Source organism: Callithrix jacchus, chromosome 12 (assembly GCF_049354715.1).
Source record: "Callithrix jacchus isolate 240 chromosome 12, calJac240_pri, whole genome shotgun sequence".
In the NCBI taxonomy this organism is placed as follows: Eukaryota; Metazoa; Chordata; class Mammalia; order Primates; family Cebidae; genus Callithrix; species Callithrix jacchus.
Genome location: NC_133513.1, coordinates 103,929,990 through 103,946,838, shown reverse-complemented (window position 1 = coordinate 103,946,838; position 16,849 = coordinate 103,929,990). Strand labels below are relative to the sequence as shown.

The following is a 16,849-nucleotide window of genomic DNA, read 5'->3' as shown; positions in this document are numbered from 1 at the left end:
CCACCAACCTATAGTTCCTACAGGACAGTGCACTACAGATGGGAGAACATAATGCACAGCATTACTAACTTAAAAGCGAACATTTAATTACTACGTGACCTCAATCAAGTAATTCTCTTTATAAAGCAAGATCACAACTTGCACTGTCTAAAATTCCAGGCGGTTATGTATATAACATAAAATAATATAAAATAATGGAAATGAAAACACTTAGAAAATGTTAAGTTTTCCCATATGTTAATACTAAATATTAATTCTAAAATATCATAAAGAAATGTTCTTTTCGCATAAAACATTACTAATTTAATTCAAGCCTGTGTAATTTTTAAATTCAGAAGAAATATAAAATGACTTCTAAATTGAGGTTTCATATAAAACCTACTGGAAATATAAGTATTCCAAAACATTCTCAAATACAGTATTAATCCTAAAACCAATCCTAACAGCCATTAGGAAAGTTAACCAAAACCAATCAACAAATCAACCACTGGTGCTCTATTTAAAAAAAAAATCTTAAGCCTGACATAACCTCAGTTTAAAAAAAATAAGGCATTTGACATATTTATCTGAAATACAGCTTCAATGCACAAGAGCAAATTATTAGTACAGAGTCAAGCATTCATAGGGTTCATACCAATTTCTTCAGGAAGGTGAGTAAGCAGGTTCTCTCCAAGGCCCAGATGTGTGAGATTGGTAAGATGACCAATGCCTCTGGGAAGAGTGGTCAACTGGTTGTTTGTCAAGACTAATTTCTGAAAGATTAACAAAATAAAAGACAGTTACAAATTTCTTTCCTACAATTGATGTAAACTTAAAATAATACATCTAAGCAATAAAATAAATTCACAGGGAAACTAGATTGGACAGAATAAGAGTCACTTAAGTTACAGATTTTTCTTTCACAAAATATCATTTGTTAGGAACACAAAGTCAGATTATATGAACATAAAACTCAGCCCTAATACTAGAATAGCAAAGTCTATCTGATCCAAGAATTACATCAAAATCTTAAGAAAAATGTGCAATTTGGAATGGATTCCAAAAACTTTAATTATATCTACAAAACCACCAGGATGATTACCTGTAAATCCTTAAGATATGCAATCTCATTTGGCAAGGATTCCAATTTGTTCTCTTCTAGATCCAACTCTCTTAACTTCCTAAGGTTTCCAAGACCATGGGGAAGCTTCTTTAGAAGATTGTTTGATAAGATAAGAACCTAATGAGAAATTATTGATAATGTTTGACAAATCATGAAATGAAATTTTATACTGTCATTGTGTGGCCTAAAATTTATTAAGCAATGCTAATTTTCCAAAGAATGAATATTAAAGATAACGTTTAATTATATAACATATAAAATATTTAACCTACTTTTCTAAAAAAAATCACTATAGTTATTAGAAAGCTTTATTTGATTATATCAAAACTAATGAAAACAGAAGAAGCAATTAAATTTTAACTAAATTTCAAAAAAACTACTGAATAGTTAAAATGTTTATCTAATAGGAAACTATTACAAACCATTACTTAAGGAACCATAACTTCTAAACTTGCTATATCAATCCACTATATTTATTATCTGTGGTGGCCTTATGACATTGAAAGGCATACTGGAAGATACTGAAGGGGGGAATAAAGGCAGAGGAAGATAACCTTTGTTCCAATAAAGTTACTAACTAGCAGAAAAGCAGGGAGACAATACTGGGTTACGAGAAAGAGCAATAGGTAAAACACATACGTAAGGTTCCCAGTAACTTTTAATGTCCATTTGTTTTCCCTAATGTTATACCAGCCATAATAAAGTAAATATATATAAGACTAATAAAATAATAATAGCAGTCACCACTTGATTTTACTATTTGTAAGACACTGCACTAAACGCATTATGTGCATTATTGCATTTAATCCTAATTACAACTCTACAAGGTAAATATTACTATTATCCCCATTTCACAGCCTAGGAAACTGAAGCTTGGGCAAGTTAAGTACATAAATATACAGAGATAATTACACTCAGCTTTGTTTGACTTCAAAGCCCATGCTTTTAGCCATTAAACCATACTATTTCACCTTATTAATTTTAAAAATTAGATCTTTAAAATACATGGATATGAAGAAAATTTTTTAAAACAATATATTTACTATTGGTGTTTTCACCAAGAGAAGAAAACTCTATGAACTTAGAAGCATGAGAGATCATCCTTAACTGAAGAGGTGAAAGTAAGATGGATCTTTAATTGCAGAAAAACATACCAAAAGAAGAAAATAAAGGGATGTAAGAGGGAATTCTAGATACAGAAAACAATAGGACTAAGAAGGCTAGAGCTATGCATACCAGATTTACAACGAAGATGATTCAACTTAACTAGCAAACAAAATAGCATACTTTATCATGAAAAAGTATGATAAAGTATTCTGAATGCCAGTCTGAGGAATCAAGAGTTTGGCAGACAATGGTGTAGCTTTTAAACAGAATGAAGAAAAAGAAAATTGTTCTAAAGATGCTTTTATAGAACTTTTCTTTTAGAGATATTAATGCTTTATGGTACTCAGACATACCAACTTTTAGTTGGCAAGAGTAATTGAGAAGCACTGAATCTGGACTACTTAAGTAAACATTTCATTATCCTATTATGGTTGTATGTTTAAGTGAGTTCTAACATTTCTAATTATGCTCTTAGCCCAAATACAAATTGTATATTTCAATTTGAAATTTTTAAGTGAGATAAGTATGGAAGGTTCTGAGGTACTCTAATTGCTCATTTATACTAACCTCAAGAGAAACGAGACCAGACACATCTTCTGGGATCTTTGTGAGCTGATTAGTGGCTAAATTCAATTCTACCATACTGGTCCAAGTTCCAAAATCCAAGGGAAGTGATGTTAACTGATTGTCCTGCCAACGACAAAAAAAGCATCCAAGGTAGAACCACAAAAACAAAGTTCCACATATACACCTGACATTTTGGAAAGAGAATTCTTAATTAAACAACATCTTAAAAAGATCCCTTACATGATTTGTTTGTAATGGAAATAGCAAAATACACCAGACAGTGAAACACTGGAGATTTCAAAGACCCTATGATAAATATGATGTTTTTACCATTTCACAATAATATGCAGAAATCACTGAATAAAAATTAAATGCTCAAGTCCTACAAACATACCAATAACATTTTTCACAGAAATAGAGAAAAAAATATGTAAGGTTTATACAAACCACAAAAGATCCAGAATAGCCAATGCTATCCTGAGCAAATAACAAAAGACAAAACAAAAAAAAAAGATATGAAAATAACAGAAGAAAATATCTAATCACAGCCCTTAAGGAAACCAGGATGAGCTCAGGAATTCTTGAGGTGCTGAACAGTAAAGTAGGAGAGGAAAAAATAGTCTTAAAAATACAACAAATTAAATCATAAAAACACTAAACAGGCATTTACCACTTCACTTTAAAAATCTGTAACAAAAAATGGCAAAATGTTTTCATCACTAAAACAGATGATAAAAACAGTAAATATGAACTTAATTTGGTTTAAAAACTAGACATGGCTATTCACTGAAAAAAAAGTATGTCAATTACTATCTTTCCAGCTTCCACTTATTCACTTACAAAGTACACTTTCATCAATAATGACTCTTACCACACTGTTACGTGTTAGGGGTAGTGGGAGAGGATAATCAATACCCTATCCAGCTAAATACCAACAATATATGCCAGTATGTTAACAGTGATGCTACCTCTCAGTGGCAATATTTTATATCCTTTATGTTCATCTGTATCTTTAAAATTGGCTGCATTGCACATGGATTACTCATCTCATTTCACACAAAATGACCCATAAAAGAAATCCCAAGTAGCAAACATCTATTTGAAAACCAACTTTTTCTTTTATTGTAATATTTAAACTTGTTTTCTATTTATTATGCTATGTAAGCTTATTGCCTATCTATGCCTAAACTACTAATACTTATAGTATGATTTATAAAGTATTTTCATTGTTTAAAATTTACTACTAGAGCTTATTTATATGCAAATGTATAAACTAATGAACACCTGAACCACTGTGTTTTAAGCCTATTACTACAAAATAAATGTTCAGAATCAACACCATTTCCACTGTTAAATCTCATAACCAGAGTGATTAACAAATTTTACAGTTATTAAAACTCTAAGAGTACCTTGAATTTCCATTAGTTTACTTATTATATACTTCCAAAGAATCATCATAAAAGATACATACCATATTTATGAACAAGTGGGGATGGAATTTAAAAATTATACATTTAAGATTACAGTTTAAAGAACCATAACTATGTTCAAATGGTTCATCATGACAGAAGAATACTATTAGCTAAGTGGCCAATTCAGTTATCTTCATTGGGTCTAAAGTACAAATTAAATCACTGAACTTGGTAATTTTCCAAGTGTTTTCTCCTTTTGCAATAAACTTCATTACAAATGTGAAACTCAATCACTGTAGACTATACAGATAAGCAAAAGGAAACTAAAGATCACCCATAAATAATTCTGATCTCTAAAGATAAACATTTTGGTAAAAAAACAGCTATATTTATAAAGATATTTAATATGTAATTAAGCATATTAAAAACAGCTTTCGAAAACTCTAGGCAGGAAGAGGTTTTTTTACATGCATTAACTTTCTTCTACTTGATGAAATGAGACTATTTCAATTAGTATGTAGTATTCTTTTAGACTGAAATATCATTTTTAATGACTACACTATTCCACTAAAGATAAATTAACAAAATTAAACCTCTATTAATAAGTTGGTACCTATGGAAATACAGTTTTGCAATACATATCCCTACAACTATACTTTCACAGACATTCATATTTCCTTTTTTGAGGGGATGGGGGACAGAGTCTTGCTCTCTTGCCCAGGCTGGAGTACAGTGGTGCCATCATAACTCACTGCAGCCTTGAACTTAAGGCTCAAGCAGTCCTCCTATCCCAACCTTCCACGTAGCTCATAGTACAGGCCAGCTAATTTTTAAAATTTTTAAAAGGTTTTTACGAGACAAAGTCTCACTCTATTGCCCAAGCTGGCCTTGAACTCCTAGCCTCCAGGGATCCTCCCATTTTAGGCTTCTGAAGCACTGGGATTACAGGCACATTGGCCACTAAGCTGGACCATGATTATTTTTTTAGGACAAATTCCTAAGGGTACACACAGTTCTAAGATATTTGTTATCGGATACAAATTGCTCGGAAATGTCTTATTATCAGTTTAGATTCATCACTGAGTACTCGCTCCACACACAATTAGAGAACACAAATATTACTGGAAGTACCAGTTAAAGCAATTCCTTCCCCTAATATAAATATAAGCTTACCTTCATATTCAGCTTACTTAATACTTTCGCTCTGGAGAAAATTCCAAATGGAATTTTATTGATTCGATTGTGTTCCATATTGAGGGAATAGATGGTGGAAAACTGAGATGGACCACCCACTGGATATAACTGGAAGCAATTTCTAGCTAAGGTCAAACTATTCAATTTCACAAGACTTGATAAAAGACTCTGTAAAAAACAAAATAAACATAAGAATTAGTACTGTGATGAGACTCATTTTATATTGAGAGCAGACCCAACACAAATGCTTCAAAGGGCTTTGTGGGTGACAAATGACAGAGACTGGTTGGGGAAGTTTGTAGCACCTCTCTAGGGGGACAATCACTACACAGCTCTAGCAGATTGGTGCCTCACAGAAATGTGGAATCAATGTAGATTTCCAGATTTTATAGGAAAAAAACAGAAAATTTTCCAAATTTTTATTCTTTGGCTTCAGTTTATTTAAAACACTGTATGAAGTAAGGAAAACATGTCTGTGTGTGAGAGGGGCCTCACAGGTGACTAATTTGAAACTTCTACATTGTAGAAACTTTGGTGTCAGACAGTCCCAGATCTGAGTCCTGTCTCTGCCAATGGCTGTGTGACTAATCCTACCTAGGTCTTAGTTATATACCTATCTCTAAATCATTAAGGTTAACATGATTCCTTTTAGGAACTGTTAAATTCAGTAGATGATTATGCTTCCTGATACTGCATAACACACTGCTTTTCTATATGGTAAAATTTCTGAGGGCATATATGGATCCATCAAACAAGTATTTACTTAGCACATAACCCCATCTTCCCCTACTTTAGCCTCCTACCAAAGTATTAAATGTTCAGGTATTACCAAGATATCTCTGTGGTTAAGAAGATTAAGCTCTATTTATAGAAGTAAAGTACATAGATAAGAAATAATGAGAAAATAATATATGACTGTATATAATCAATATACAGAATAGGCTCTTGCTATTCAAAGTCTGAGTCAAGGAAGAGCGGTATCAGCATACCCTGGGAGGTTGTTAGGAATGCAGACGCTTGGGCCCCACTCCCATTGAATCATAATATGCATTTTAACAAGATTCCCAGGTGATATGCATGCTCATTAACATCCGAGAAATACTAGTACAGGCTATAAACTGGTTTCTTTTTTTTTGAGACGGAGTTTCGCTCTTGTTACCCAGGCTGGAGTGCAATGGTGTGATCTTGGCTCACCGCAACCTCCGCCTCCTGGGTTCAGGCAATTCTCCTGCCTCAGCCTCCTGAGTAGCTGGGATTACAGGCACACGCCACCATGCCCAGCTAATTTTTTGTATTTTTAGTAGAGATGGGGTTTCACCATGTTGACCAGGATGGTCTCGGTATCTTGACCTAGTGAGCCACCCGCCTCGGCCTCCCAAAGTGCTGGGATTACAGGCTTGAGCCACCGCGCCTGGCCTTATAAACTGTTTTAATAGCTTGTGACTTCCCCAAGTTATTTTTCAGAACCTAGCGTATTCATTTTCCAAATAATAATATTCTATGGGTCACAGTGAAGACTAAAAGTGATAAAATACATAAATAACTTTACAATACCTATTAGGGAGTAAGTGCTTACATTTTAAATCCTTTCTCTATTTAAATTCAAAGCAAAGAATATTGGAATAACTGGAAAAACAGGATGAAGGCTGACAGTGAGCTAGATCTTGAAGGCCGAAAACATTTTAAAGTACTCAGAGAAACAGAAGAAACACTCTAGTTTCAAAGCAAAAACACAAGCACAAGCAGAAAGAAGCAAGCACTGTGTGAGATGTGTATGTTTTTAAATGAATGCTCACACTTCAGTTGTCCACTATCAGCAAATGGAAGACTTAGTACCTGAGGTGTCAGTGTAATTGACAAAGCCATCTGAAGGAATGAAGTAACTATATAATTGAGGATATAATTATAGAGAGAACTGAAACTTGTTCTTTATACTGAACTTTAAGAAGCTACCCTGAACATTTGTGTATTGTTGTACACACAAAAAGGAACAACACAGGTAAAACTGTGGCGAGAAAACTGCATGACAGTCAATTCAGGAAAAATCTCTACAGGCTACTCAACTGAAAATAAAGGAGTTTTATTGCGCCTCATGGCAAAATGTGATTCTTATTATTCTGACTTTATTGAACTGACTTATATGATAAAATGTTAATATCTGAGAAGGGGCAACAAGAAGGCAGCCCTTCAGGCGCTCACTTCCTAGTCACACCGTGAAACCAGTTGTTGTTGTTTTTTTCCTCCAGAATCAGACACATCTAGGTTCCTATTTTATATCTTCTACTTAGTTTTGTCAACTTTAGTGGATTAATTAGATAATCAATATAGCTCTTACCATACTTCCAGAAAAATATTTAAGGTAACAAATACAGCTAAAAATACAACTTCTCTTAAATCGCTGTTTGATGAGGATACTCCAGTAACTGGTAGGTTTATGGCAAAGATTAAATGAGATAATACATGTAGAGCACCTAGACTCATACCTTAGGAATATGTGGTTCAAATTCTTAAGTTCCTTTTCCTTATATGTATTTCTACATTAAAATAAGTCCATTTTCAGAGAATCTTCAAATGGCAAAACAGTCATTTTAGCAGCTCTGATTTCAGCTATTTATATGCCCTTATTGGAAACCACTTTCATGATTTCTTGCCTAACCCAGCTTCAGTATCTCATAAGTGCTGTCTAATGGATTTCGTTTTCCTTATTATAAATGCAGGTAATTTCATATTTTCATTGAGATTATGCTGCTTCCAAAGCATACTGATTATTTTCAAATAAGACTTCACACTTTCCCATGTTCAGTGGGACTGGGACTGGAGCCCCAAGAGGTCACATTACTATCAAGCTCCCAGGAAAACCCACATATCCTAACAGGTACCCAGTAATTATTAGTTTCATTTCACTGACAATAAGGCTGGATATATATCAATTAAATTTTTTTTATTATACTTTAAGTTCTGGGACACATTATGTGCAGATCTTGCTGGATTGTTACACAGTCATACACGTGCCATGGTGGTTTGCTGCCTCCATCCCCCCGTCACCTACATTAGGTATTTCTCCTAATGTTATCCCTCCCCAATCTCTCCACCCTCTGCTATCCCTTCCCCTAGCCCCCCCACCCCACAATAGACCCCCATGTGTGATGTTCCCCTCCGTGTCCATGTGTTCTCATTGTTCAACACCCACTTATGAGGACACGGGGTGTTTGGTTTACTGTTCTTGTGTCAGCTTGCTGAGAATGACAGTTTTCAGGTTCATCCATGTCCCTGCAAAGGACAAGAACTCGTCCTTTTTTATGGCAGCATAGTATTTTTTTTTTGTGGTGGGAGGGGGGGTGAGTGAGATGAAGTCTACCTCTGTTGCACAGACTTTACTTATAGAAGTAAAGTGCAATGGCGTGATCTTGGCTCACTGCAACCTCCGCCTCCTGGGTTCAGGCCATTCTCCTACCTCAGCCTTCTGAGTAGCTGGGATTACAGGTGCCCACCACTTAACCCACCTAATTTTTTGTATTTTTAGTAAAGACAGGGTCAGGCTGGTCTCGAGCTCCTGACCTCAGGTGATCTGACTGCCTCAGCCTCCCGAAGTGCTGGGATTACAAGCATGAGCTACTGCACCTGGTCTTAAAGAAACTTTATTCCTAATTTGATTACATACATACACATACTCACAAAAGCTATCAAGATAAAACATAGTAGGAGCAGTTATGTAAGACATTTTTGTTACAAAAAAGACTTTGCAAAACTAAATCCATAAGTCCACAATCCTTTTGTTATATTACTACAGTAAGATATGCTTGAACTATAAGCAAACATCCACTGCTGACATGCTGAAATAGGTAGGAAAAGAAGGAAATTCAATAGTAAAAGACTAATAATGCTGATAAAGTCAACTTTAAAAGAAGAGTATTATATTGGCCAGGTGTGGTGGCTCACACCTGTAATCTCAGCACTTTGGGAGGCCAAGGTGGGTGGACCACTTGAGGTCGGGAGTTCGAGACCAGCCTGACCAACATGGTAAAACCCCGTCTCTACTAAAAATACAAAATTAGCTGGGTGTGGTGGTGCATGTCTTTTATCCCAGCTACTTGGGAGGCTGAGGCAGGAGAATCGCTTGAACCCAGGAGGTGGAGGTTGCAGTTGAGCCGAGATTGCACCATTGCACTACAGCCTGGACGAGAACCAAATTCCATATCCAAAAAAAACAAACAAAAAAGTACTATATCTTACCCAATTAACTCCTAAGCAAAATAAGTGAAAATATTTTTCTAACAGAATCAACAAAACATAAAAATGTGTTGAAAAAAAGATTTTGGCAATTGTTATATATTAAATAGGCCTTAATATTATTGCATAAACTAGAGTCACAGGAGAATTGCTGCTAATATTAATTTTGATGACAAATAGTGCATTCTATATCATTTATCATCTTTCTTTTTTTTTGAGACGGAGTTTCGCTCTCGTTACCCAGGCTGGAGTGCAATGGCACGATCTCGCCTTACTGCAACCTCCGCCTCCTGGGTTCAGACAATTCTCCTGCCTCAGCCTCCTAAGTAGCTGGGATTACAGGCACGCGCCACCATGCCCAGCTAATTTTTTGTATTTTTAGTAGAGATGGGATTTCACCATGTTGACCAGGATGGTCTCCATCTCTTGACCTCGTGATCCACCCGCCTCGGCCTCCCAAAGTGCTGGGATTACAGGCGTGAGCCACCGCGCCCGGCCCATCTTTCTTTTTATAATGGAACTGAGGTAGTAAGATAGTTAAATTCTAAAACCAGCCATATAGCTTTTTCCTTAATACCTTTACTGCCAGTTCCCAAAATGGTCTGAGAAAGATTTACATGGTGCTAAAGTAGAATACAGCACACTTAACTTTTCTCCTGTTTTTTCCCTTTTTCTTAATAGGCTCATATATTCATTCTTTCTTGTTTGTAGTTACTTTAGAGGTGGTGGTACATCCACAGCATACTCATTAAACAATCTCAATCACCAAATTATTTAACCTGCTATAAAGATATACTAGCTTTCCTTGAATTATCTTGCAGACTCATTTCAAATCTTGTTTCTTCTAATCCACTTCTTACCTCTGGTAAAGTAGAAATGTTATTGTTCTCTAAATTTAATTCTTCAAGTGCACTGCATTTTGCTAATGATCTGGGTATTGCTGACAGTCTGTTATATCTCAGACCAAGACGACTTAAACTGGACAGGTTTCCTGTAAACACACACAAAAAAAGAAATTTATTTTTTACAAAATCTGATGAGCCTCTCGCTGTCACAGTTTATCTACTAACAATTTACAAATTATTTTGAAGTACTGTTTCAGCAAGATCCTTAACTTCTAGCACCAAGGAACCTACACACTACACTATCAATTAGGATGAAACTGAAATCACTTTTATGCTCACTTGTCTTGGAGAAATAATGAAATACACAGCTCTAAGTTAGTTTTTAAATGAATGATTAAAGTATTGGCATCCTTTAACAAGTTAATCTTTAGATAAGGTCTAACTTAACTGCATCAAAGCAGTGTATATTCAAAACTTATAATAATTATTCCATTTGTTCTACGTGACGATGATCCAACTTACAAGTAGTCATATATATGTACACGTAATTTTGGAAAAAAATTTCCAAATTTCTAAAATGGTATTGTTTAAAATACAAATTACTTTCTGAAATCAGAAAGGTTCAATACTGAAAAGTTGATTTGATGGCAAAAAATTTCTCAACCCCTCCCCAAAAATTAGAAACCAAAGTGAAAGTTATAGTCTCTTTTATCTAAGCATATCCAGCTTGAGCATAAACTAGCCATTATTGAATAAATAAAAAGCAGAGTATTTTCTTTTCTTTTCTTTGGAGACTGAGTCTTGCTCGATCGCCCAGGCTAGAGTGCAGTGGTGCAATCTCAGCTCACTGGAACCTCAGACTCCTGGGTTCAAGCAGTTCTCCTGTCTCAGCCTCCATGACTACAGGTGCATGCCACCACACCTGGCTAATTTTGTATTTTTAGTAGAGATGGGGTTTTACCATGTTGATCAGGCTGGCCTTGAACTCCTGACCTCAGGTGATCTGTCCATCTCAGCCTCCCAAAGTGCTGGGATTTCAGGTATGAGCCACCGTGCCTGGCCTAACGCAGTGATGATAACAATAGTAAATATTCTTGTTCTTATTGTTAACGTTTAAATTTTCTGGGGCTTTGGAAAGTCACCCAATCCTTTTTTTTCCTCTCTCTGCACAACTGACACATCTCATTAGAGTGTCATCAGAAAGACACTGATGAAGTCACTAAGTGAGGCATCCTTAGTTAATTTAGAAAGCATTTTAAAGACTAACTTGTCTTTGCTAAGTGGTAGCTTTTATTGCTGCTTTTGTATTCAACTTTACGCATGTTGGAATCTCAATTAGAGCCAGCAAACTCTTGGCCCAGTTTCCAAATACTATTGTACAAAATGTTTCCTAATATCAGTTTCATCCCTTCTAAGTCAGTCACAAAATTCTATTTGTATTCTCAAAATAAATTTCTCATGTTTGTCTCTTCTCCAATCCCACCCTCATCATTTTTTATTTTAGAGACAAAGTCTGACGACTCTGTTGCCCATGCTGGAGTGCAGCGATACAATCATGGCTTGCTGCAGCCTCAACCTCCCCAGGCTAAGGTGACCCTCCCACCTTATCCTCTGGAGCAGCAGGGACTACAGGCACATGCCACCACACCCAGCTAATTTTCGTATTTTTGTAGAGATAGGGTTTCACCATATTGCCTAGGCTAGTCTTAATCTCTGTGCTAAAGCAATCCACTCACCTTAGCCTCCCAAAATGCTGGGATTACAGGCATGAATCACTGCACCTGGTCAAAAGTATTAATACTAAAAACAAACTATTCCCTAGTGTATCAAATGTAAACACTCTTTGCTAGCTTCTAGGGTTCCCTATGATACACCTCCACCCTATGGATCTAGCTACTTATTGTTTAACTGCTGTATAATTGCACAGTGCCACACAAGATACAGTATGTCTCCTCTCAAGTGGTTTACAGTATAGCGATATATTTTTACAAATAACTATAATACTTTGTAGCCTATGGTAATACGCTAAAAGAGGTATGAACAAAATCTTTGAATGTTAAGAGATGGGGGAGACAACTTCTAACACAAAGGACCAAAGCTGGCTTTATAAAGTAGAAAAGGTAATCTTAGAAGGAACATCTCTGTCTCCAGGAACAGGAGGGAATGAACAAAAGATGAGCAAAGGGGGAAAATAAATGTAGAAATAAGAAGTTTGGGCACTTCACACTGTAAGGATCATCTTCTCCATAAAGTGAACACAAGCTAAATTGTGAGGAAAAAAAATGAGTATAGTGGTTTGAAGTTTTAGACAGCCATCCTGTGACATTTGATAAAAAGATAAGAGATGAAGAAGATATCTAGGAAGCAGCACTAACAGTCATCTGAGGGTAATTAGCAGGGACCTTACCATAACATTTGTGAAGCAACTTGTCACATCACCAGCTAGTCAATCAAACTTGGCTGGCTCCCTATCAACAAATTTTCCTTCAAGATCTTCATTGACTTTGCTCTACTTAGCTTGTACCCTTGACACAGAAGCCTGCTCATTCTCACCCCCATGCCATTTGACTGTCCATGCTGTTGTGCTCATGGACTGCATACTTCTTCCATACTGAGTCCAATGCATTTGTTTATTAAGCCATTCTTGGCCATTTTATCAAGATCTTACTGACCTCCTTGTAAACTGAATATACCAGCATACTGTTTTCACCACAGTTGGCAATTAATTTTATTTGGTCTCATTTGTTTCATGGATTAGCTATCTCCCTCACCAGTCTGAAAACCCAGTAAGTGAGGAGATTTGCTATTATTTCTCCCGATAGAATTTGTTTCAGTGCTAAGCATACAACAGGCATTGATTAACTTTCTTAATAATTATAGAAACTAAAACATTTTATTATTTGTTCTCCTTTCCATTAGGAACAAGATACAAAAAATTACGTTAGGCCCATAAAAATCTATTTTCTTCAACCCAGTCTCATATTATAAAACAGCATGTCTATGAAACATAGGTTTTATTGGACATGATTGAAAAATATATATATATTCATCTGGTCTGAATATAAATTAATTATTCTACTAATATTTGCAGAAAATTTTCTGGGATACCCAACTTCTGAGCAGTCCATGCTTAGATTATCAGCTGGAAAGGAACTGCTAACAATTCCAACTTTCTGCATTCCTCCCACCCCACCACATCATTTTTAGTTATAAAATATATAAATTTATCTTCCTATTTTCCTTAGATAACCATGGTTTATAGTCTGATACATTTCTACTGAGACCTCTCTAAGTACTTATTTATATATACACAAATATAGAAATTTCTTAGGTTTATATGTTTGCTTTCATATAAATAAGATCATTCTATATGCTTCTCCCCTCCCAAACGTGTAAACAGGTGACAGAAATATTTTTATGTTGAGTGAATACAGATATTATCACATTCTATTTAGTCACTGTAAAGTGTTTCACGGTATGTGTGTGCCATTATCTTGCTAATCACTGCTCAATTGATGGCATTTAATTTTTGAAACGAGGAATTCTGTAATAAATATCTTAGATATATATCTTTGTGCACATGTGAAAATATTTATGTGTCAGAGGATACAGATATTTAAAATTCTGGTAAGTTGTAACAAAAGGCTGTATCATTTTTATTTTCACCAAGAATGAAGAATAGCTCCCATTTACTCACATCCTTGTAAAAAGGGGAGGGATAGTATCAACATCTTATCCCTTGCCTATTCCAATCCTATGGCTACCACTACAGCAAGGTCAGCAGAAGCGAAAATTTTCCTGCAAGTAGTGATGTCTGATTATAAAAAACTTCAAAATCTTCTGATAAAATTTTAATTTCCTGTATGCAGCTGCAGATAAAAAGAGGTAGCCAACCTTTAACAAGACTATCGCTTTCTCTCCTTTACATCACTGCTTTCCCTATGGAAGAAAGTTGTTCCATTGTGACAAAATGGCTGAAATGTTCACCAAGGGGTCTTTGAAGTCTGCCAGAAAAGGGGAGAATTTATTAACAGTACGAAGTCTCTATAATTTTGCTCCATCAACTGATATGCCTCATTCAATAAACCCTTCACAATATCACAGTAGATGAATATAATATTTTAAATGTTTTTTATTCACTGAAAACTAAAATCTTTCTGTGGTAACAAAGATTAGTAGGGGAACCAAATTCTAAATGTCTGTCAATGCAAAAGCCTAGTAAATAGAAGCAGATTCTTGAAATTTCTCATCCAAAACCAAATAACTCTTAAGATTCTCACTTTTAAAACCAGAGTAGGTTCCTAGAATATAAAAATTACAAAATAAAAATAATGTAGCTAAATTGCTACATGACATTATCTACTATCAAAACCAGTCAGTAGTAATTTAAATTAAAAGGCACCTCCACCTTTGTTGGATCTCAACTTTTTGCTTTTTGGTGGGGCAAAAGGGGTTGAATTTCTAAAAATGTAATCTATGAGAATGCTCTATTCTGATGAAGAAATCTCACATTTGCAAAGGCCCTATCACTTGAGACCACTGGCATATTCAAAGAGTCATCCACATTTTGCCAAAGTCTATTACTCTCAGCTAAATAAAAGAGGTTTAAAAAATTAAGGATGAAATATCAAAACTCTTTTACACCAGAAGAAAACATCAGAAGTCTGGCATTTATTGTTTTCACCCTCTGCTGTGGTTTCAACTCTAACCTCTCTCAATGAGTGGTTTTAACCACAAACTAAACTGCAACCTAGAAATCAACACATAAAATCATTGTTGCCACACTTCTGTATATAAACGTAGGCTGATCGCTGCCAATCACTGGCATTTAGCTTTTGAGTGCTTAACTTTGTCTATAAATTGTTCTGTGCTCCACTTTGACAGCTTGCTTTCTTATGCTGTCAGATTTTTAAATATGATGAAATCAAATGACTATGAATTAAAATTAGATGCTTTCAATTAGAGCAAATATAACCAGCAACTTTAGGTTAATTTAGTATAACTTTTGAGTAAGACTAATTTAAATTATCTTAATCTTATTTTAACAAAGTCGCAAAAAAAAACTGTAGGAAAGACTCAGGGTTCGAAGGATGAAATGTCAAAGGTACAATTATTTTTTTGGAAACATTAAACTGAAAGCAAACTGAAAAGTAAGCAACACAGAAATTCCTGAATGTTAAAAACCTGAAGACCACCACCATTAAAAAGAAAACTAGTAAAGTTGTTATACATACACTGCACTGTAATTACCTAAAACCCAATTACTAAAATGACTAAAAGGCGACTTGTTGATATAACCATAATTACTGTAACATTTCTTCAGAGCCCAGTGCAACAAAAAGGCCTCTGTGAATTGTTCTGTGCTCTAGCCTCGAAGGCAAGGTTTTGTGGCATAGTTCTCTCTAAATCTCATTTTAAGAAGGAACAAAAAGTAAACTATTTTTTCCTGCGTTAGACCATTTCTTCCCTGGATTACATAGAAGTACCAGAGGTACCAGAAAGCTTTAAAAAACATCACATTCATACATTACAACAAAATAACTGTTGGAATGAAGCTTATATTTTCTTTTGTTCATAGCTAATTTCTGATCAGAAAATATTCATATACTATAATACATTTTTTTAATTCAACAAAGCAGGCTAACAGTTAAATCTAGAAGTGATAAATATGTATTTAAGCACTCACTTAACTGCAACTTGGTACCCCCCACACACATCACCACCACCATCCCATTTCCTTCTGTCTTTTCCTCACATCCTATAAGCTGTCAGTGATACTAGCTACTCAACCTGGAAGTAAATGGCACTCATTATCACAGGGAGTGACAGTTACTCCAGGAATGTTTATGTTAAATAAAGAAAAAGGCAAAAATATCCTGGTCTACTTATAAGAAAAAAAGAAAAGAAAGAAAAGGCAAGTAAATATAAAATGATTTCTGGAACGTGATTGTAAGATGATACAAGATTTGATTTTCAGTTATGAGTGTAGGGCCAGATTTTTTAGTCCAGGGAAAAGAGAGTGGGCAGCTGCTTCCAGACTAGCATCAACTCTGCAGAACAGGTGTTGGGCTTTCTGTTTGTTAGATTTTAAGTTATACTTTCTGAGAACCAGAACAGGATTTTAAAAAGGTAAAGTATCAGGAGAACCATAATTCAATTTAGTTTCCACTGACTATTTGGGTAAATTGTTCTTCTTCAATAAATAAGAGTGAAAATCTCAAAGGTTAATTAAGACTGTTGAAATTTGTAACAGACCAAGACTCAACTGTCAAAGTTTCCCACCAAACCTCAATATCTTGCTACATAATCAAAATACTGGAACTGAAAAGGATGGGGAAAGAGGAAATAATTATTTAATAAACATGGTAATTGATAAATGACTACAATATCAT

The 16,849-nt window shown here is 35.1% G+C and overlaps 1 protein-coding gene across 8 annotated transcripts in view; it reads right to left on the bottom strand.

Annotated features, from left to right (window-relative positions):
• Positions 1-16,849, bottom strand: part of SHOC2 (SHOC2 leucine rich repeat scaffold protein) — an 86,735-nt gene that overhangs the window by 3,294 nt on the left and 66,592 nt on the right. For all 8 annotated transcript variants that reach the window (XM_078346486.1, XM_009010273.5, XM_035269067.3 and 5 more), the window contains 5 exons: positions 10,473-10,603; positions 5,362-5,550; positions 2,777-2,899; positions 1,082-1,219; positions 635-752 (listed from right to left, as the gene is read on the bottom strand). In XM_078346486.1, coding sequence (XP_078202612.1) covers positions 635-752; positions 1,082-1,219; positions 2,777-2,899; positions 5,362-5,550; positions 10,473-10,603 — 699 coding nt within the window. The remainder of the gene's footprint in view (positions 1-634; positions 753-1,081; positions 1,220-2,776; positions 2,900-5,361; positions 5,551-10,472; positions 10,604-16,849) is intronic.